Consider the following 6,177-nt stretch of genomic DNA (forward strand, 5'->3'; position numbering starts at 1 on the left):
AGCTTTCCATTGTATCTCTGGGTTTTCATACAGGCTAAAGTAAATGTCAAAAAAATTAATTAGCACAGTAAGAAACTTTACCCCAACCTGACATGCCAAGCCACAGAGGTCCCCTTGCCCAAAGAGGGTAGAAAGATTGACACTCCTCTACTCTCACCCCTTCTTTAGATAAGGAATTATCTCTTCAGACTGATTCTCTCACAGCACAGTTACAAGTCACTGTTTTCTGTTCAGATTAGTGAACAGGAGTGTTTGTGCTGGAGGGCATGATTAACCTGCGTGTTATTGTATTTGCACAGTGTGTGCATGTTATCAAACACCAGGAATGATCAGCTGTGAACATCTGGCTCTGTGGATTAAGCCCTTCCCGGAGCTGGTACTGATGTTCATTAAGAAACTGATCTCCATTTATCTTCACTTATTTCATTACAGAGAAGGGAATGGCTTCCCGCACCATCCATCTACCCACATCTCTGTAGCTGCCTGATCTGTGTTCAGAGGAGATGGAAAAGGGAAATCACTCGGAGACGACTGAGTTCATTCTCTCAGGACTAACAGATTGTCCAGAGCTGCAGGTCCCCCTCTTTGGAGTGTTCCTACTGATTTATGGTATCACCTTGATGGAGAATGGGGGGATGATCTTGTTAATCACAATTGATTTCTGACTCCACACCCCCATATATTTTTTCCTCAATAGTTTGTCTTTCTGTGACCTCTGCTATTTCTCAATAATTTCCCCTAAAAAATTTCCTTTGGGGTTGAAGGAAATATTTAGCATGACTAGAAATGGAACATTTCCTTTCCTTCCTGGATACTTTTTGATGTAAAAGCAAAGATAATGTAGGGCCAGACTGACAAAATGGATGGAAGAGGTGGTAATGGCGCTGCTTTCCTTGTAGACTTTATACTAGTGATTAGATCACTCTCATGGGATGTGGGAGATACAGGTCAATTCTCCCCTCTTTCTGATGGGGAGAAGCTATTTGAAAGTGGGTCTCCCACATTGTCGGTCAGTGCCCTGGCAACTCGGTTCTGTTCTGTCCCGCATCGGTCTCAGGACTAGTCTACGCTACTGCTGTAAATTGCCTCAGTTATGCTACTTCAAGTTGACTAAGTTAGTCTGATAAAAGACGGGAAGAATCACAGGGCCAAAAAGAGAGAATGACTCTATAGACTGGTAGTTCGGGGCACTGACATGCTCAACTTCATGTCTCTGTTCCAATAGTTATTTAATTTGTTATCCACCCTAAAAAAACTTTGAAAGGAGAGATCAAGAGCAACCCAGATTGGAAGAGCACATTGCTCAGGGGCTAGGATGCTTTCTGTAAATACAGGAAACCCAAGTGCACATCTTTGCCCAGCACTGGACAGAAGGGGGAATTGAACCAGGCTCTCTCACTTCAGAGGTGAACACCCTAACTATTGAACTAAAAATTACAAAGAGAGGGAGCATCAGCACCTCCTACCAGTGGCTGCTTTGCAACTCGCACCTACATCCTCCTCCCCCACACACATTGTTTTGGGAAAAGGCTATTAGGAGACTTTGTAACACATTGTGAAGAGTTTCAGGTCAACCCCAACTGCATTGTTTTTCACAATAAATTATTCCTCCAGAAGAAATTCACCCGTTTCTAGACATTTTCATGTCCCAGTGCTGAGACATTTGGAGAGGTGTCCAACACATGAAGTGGAATACATTCACCTCAGTTTTATATCATATTCAAAAGACCTCACTGGTGAGACAGTGATCCAGACCAGCTGCTTCTCTGGCCCTCTGTGTTCCATTTCCACAAGGAAAAACATGGACACAACATTAATTGCATGTGCCGTGCACACCTCTTGTCCTGAGAGAAAAGATGTTCCAGGGAACAAATCTCAAAGTCATCCCAGGAAGCAGCTCCAGAGGTATTAAAGGTAATGTGGGTGTGGTTAGCAAACATGGCAAGATTCAACTGTTAGTTAGATTTTAGAGTTCTGAGCAGGTACTGCTTCCGTCCTCAACTCATTGTAAGTGAAGGGAGGAAAAACAAAGAGGTACCACCAAGTCATATCTGTGCATGTGGTGGGGGTACAGTATAGCTGAATGTCAAGTGTAGGCAGGTGCATGTCCCTTGCCCTGCCCACTGCTCAGTCTGGTGTCTCCCCTCCTCTCAGTGCAGGGCTCCTTGTGAGATCATAGAATCATAGGACTGGAGGGGACCTTGAGAGGTCATCTATTCCACTCCCCTGCACTCATGGCAGGACTAAGTATTACCTAGACAATCCCTGACAGGTGTTTGTCTAACCCGTTCTTAAAAATCTCCAACAGTGGAGATTCCACAACCTTCCTGGGCAAGTTATTCCAGTGCTTAACCATCCTGACTCTTGGGATGTTTTTCCTAATGTCCAACCTAAACTGCCCTTGTTGCAATTGAAGTCCATCGGTTCTTGTCCTATCCTTCCACCCACCCCCATTGTTTCTCAATTTTACTCCTAAACTCGGTTTCAAGGACTATAAGTTATGGGAAATAAATAAAATTAACAAAAAGAATCGGGAGGGAGATGTAATGTACCAGGGTCCAACCCAGACTGAGCAACAGCTCCGTCACCTGCAACCTTGCAATGCTTTGCTGAAGTGGCTTCCAACTGGGCCACTCACAAACAAATCACATCCTGAGCATGTGTGTGCAAGTGCAGCCTGGCCAGGAATAGCTGGGTTACACTCAGGCTCTCACCACCGTTGGTTATACGGCATGGTGTTGTGTGGTATCTGATGCAGCCCTGTGGTATTTCCAAGCAAAAAGATTTCAAATTAATCCCCAGGACACCAATTACACCAAGGTGGCTTTGGTTCACTGAGCCCATTAATACGTGTTGTGTCTCTTTGAGCTTAGGTATTCCCAGTTGCTTCTGGAATCATGTCCCATAGATCACACATCTCAGTATACAATTTCCCGAATGCTTCAAACTGACAGTTTCTCTTGATGGGGAAATGTCAACACATCTGTCTCTCTCTTCTCAGCAGGTATATGCGATTATCCTGAATTCCAGTCACACACACACACACACCACGGTGATCTGCATGTATTGAATTCAAGACTTCCAGCACTTAAAGCCTGACTCCCAACTCCTAACCCTTCAGCTAAAGGAGCGACCTCCTTGGGTGGAAAAAATAGGCAATTAGATAGTCACTGAAGCCAGTGCTTTCCATTGTGTCTCTGGCTTTTCATACCAGCTAAAGTAAATGCCAAAAAGCTTAAATGGCACTGTAAGCAGCTTTACCCCAAACTGACATGCCAAGCCACAGAGCTCACCTTGCCCAAAGATAGTAAAAAGATTGACACTCCTCTATTCTCACCCCTTTTTGAGCTTACAGATAATTTCCTCACATTGAAACAATTTTCACCCTGATTCTCTTACAGCAGAGTCACAAGTCACTGTTTGCTGCTTGGATTAGTGAACAGGAGTGTTCGTGTGTGAGGCATGATTAACCTGTGTGTTATTGTATTTATGCAGTATCTATTTTATTGAATAAGTGGAATGACCAGCTGTGAACATCTGGCTCTGTGGACTAAGCCCTTCCCTGAGCGGGTACTGATGTCCATTGAGAAACTATCTCAATTTTTCTTCGCTTGCTTCATTACAGAGAAGGGAAAGGTTTTCCGAACCATCCACCTGTCCAGATCTCTGTAGCTGCCTGATCTGTGTTCAGAGGAGATGGAAAAGGGAAATCACTCAGAGCCGACTGAGTTCATTCTCTCAGGACTGACAGATCGTCCGGAGCTGCAGGTCCCCCTGTTTCTGGTGTTCCTCGTGATTTACGGTGTAACTCTGATGGGGAATGGGGGGATGATCTTTTTAACCATGACTGATCCCCGACTCCACACCCCCATGTACTTTTTCCTGAGTAATTTGTCTTTCTGTGACCTCTGGTTATCCTCGATAATTTCCCCTAAGATGCTGCTGAATTTCTTAGCTGAGAGGAAAAGCATTTCTTACACTGCCTGCACTGTGCAACTGTATCTCTGTATCATTTTTGCAGATGTTGTGTGCCTCTTGCTGGCTGTGATGGCGTATGACCGTTATGTGGCCATCTGTAACTCACTGGTCTATACGGTCACCATGTCCAGGCAGCTTTGTAAACAGCTAGTGGCTGGGGCGTACGCTGTGGGGGTGGTGGATTCAATGATACACACATGGCTTACATTTCGGCTGTCATTCTGCAGCTCCAACATCATCAATCATTTCTTCTGTGACATCCCCCCACTGTTGTTGCTCTCCTGCTCTTACACCCACATCAATGAGATTGTGATCTTTGCTCTCATATGCTGCATTCAGGTGATCAGCTTTGTGATTGTCCTCCTCTCCTATGTCTATATCATCTCCACCATCCTGAAGATCCGCTCTGCCGAGGGCCGGCACAAAGCGTTCTCCACCTGCTCTTTCCACTTGACCGCGGTGGTCCTGTTTTATGGCATCCAACTTTTCATGTATTTACGTCCTTCCTCCAGCTATTCCATGGACACAGACAAAGTGGCCTCAGTGTTTTACACACTGATGATCCCCATGTTGAACCCCCTCATCTACAGCCTGAGGAACACTGAGGTGAAGGATGCCCTGAGGAGAGCAATGAATAAACTCCTAACCAGTTCTTGAATCTCTTTAACTTCTTACTGGATTAGTGATGTGGAGTGGAAACAGGTGAATTTAAATCCCATCCAATTGCAATGTAATTTCTCAGAGCCCTTAGGAACATTGTTCATTATTCTATTGTTATTATTATTAATTTGTTTGTATTCCAAGAAGGTCTGCAGGCCCCAACTCAGATCAGTGGTCAAAACAGAGGAAGACTCACATGTCCAGAAAGAGAGAATTATTCTATAGGCTGGTGGATAGGGGCTTCCACTTAGAGGATGAGATACTCAACTTCATGTCTCTTCTCCAATGATTATCTATCTATCTATCTATCTATCTATCTATCTAAGTTTGAAAGGAGAGACTGAGAGCAACCCAGACTGGAATAGCACATCCCTCAGGGGCTGGGATGCTTTCTGGAAATGCAGGAAACCCAAGTGCATAGTGTGACAGGTTCGGTCTCAGAGACCCCCATTGGGACTGTCACCTGATGTTCTTAAATTTCCTCTGATCCTATTTTCCCTGCCAGCTTGGTCCTCTGAATCCTGTCTTGTTGAGTCAGATAAGCTAGCCTATTGCAAAAGAGACCAAGGGCCTGGGCCACACCCCTAAAACTGCAGATCTAGACTGAAACCAGCTCCGCAGGATACACATCTCCATCACACAGACACCCAACTCCAAAAGGGATCTAAACCCCAAATAAATCCATTTTACTCTCTATAAAGCTTATACAGGGTAAAATGATAAATGTTTGCCCTCTATATCACTGCAAGAAAGATATATGTACAACTGTTTGCCTCCCAGTAACAATTACTTACACTGAGTTTATAAATAAACAAAAGTGATTTTATTAAGTATAAAAAGTAGGATTTAATTGGTTTTAAATGGTAACAGACATAACAAAGTAAGTCACAAAGCAAAATAAAGCAAAACACGCAAGGCTAAGCTTTATACACTTAGAAATCAGTTACAAATGTTAACTTCTCACCTCAGTTGTTACTCCAGGCAAAATCCTTCTTAGGGCAGAGGGCTTTTCTGGCCTGGGCCCATACTGTTTTCCCTGACCCCTGTGGCTACAGTCCTTTTGTTTCCAGGTGCTTTCAGGTATCTTTGTGTGGTGGGGAGGTCGTCTCTTAAGTCAGCTGAAGACACTCATTGTTTGCCTTTCCCACTTTATATAGAACATCCCTTTGTTTCGAATTCCAACCCCCTTTAGAAAAGTACCAGTTTCAAGATGGATTTCAGTATCAGGTGACATGGTCACATGTCACTGTAAGACCCGAGTGTGACGTTGCACTCCATAATTCTTTATGGAAATATACTTATGAATGTAAATATTACATGACTTGAATACGTTTATGCTACATATGGACTGTAACATATCTCTGCAAAGGTTATGATCTGCTAAATACATTCCTCCTATTTGTATGCATGTATAATCTTTGTATTCAAAGTTATGAATATTGGCTAGGTACTTGCTTAATTTTAAATACCCTTAGTGAATCAGTTGGTCAGCTTCCTGGGCGAAGACTATTCTCACTAGGTGCCCAGTCAAGAACCACT

At 43.7% G+C, this 6,177-nt stretch overlaps 1 protein-coding gene across 2 annotated transcripts; it reads left to right on the forward strand.

The window, feature by feature from the left end:
- The first annotated feature begins 910 nt into the window (after nt 1-910).
- Nucleotides 911-4,635, forward strand: LOC115650659 (olfactory receptor-like protein OLF2). 2 transcript variants are annotated; one of them, XM_030560913.1, is made up of 2 exons: nt 911-934; nt 3,721-4,635. In XM_030560913.1, the coding sequence occupies exon 2, from the start codon at nt 3,814-3,816 to the stop codon at nt 4,633-4,635; it is 822 nt and encodes a 273-aa protein (XP_030416773.1). In that variant the 5' UTR covers nt 911-934; nt 3,721-3,813. The 2 variants fall into 2 exon arrangements, with proteins under 2 accessions (XP_030416773.1, XP_030416772.1); XM_030560912.1 differs by lacking the exon at nt 911-934 and having other exon boundaries at nt 3,688-4,635.
- The last annotated feature ends 1,542 nt before the right edge of the window (nt 4,636-6,177 follow it).

This window comes from Gopherus evgoodei, chromosome 4, assembly GCF_007399415.2.
Source record: "Gopherus evgoodei ecotype Sinaloan lineage chromosome 4, rGopEvg1_v1.p, whole genome shotgun sequence".
Taxonomy (NCBI): Eukaryota; Metazoa; Chordata; order Testudines; family Testudinidae; genus Gopherus; species Gopherus evgoodei.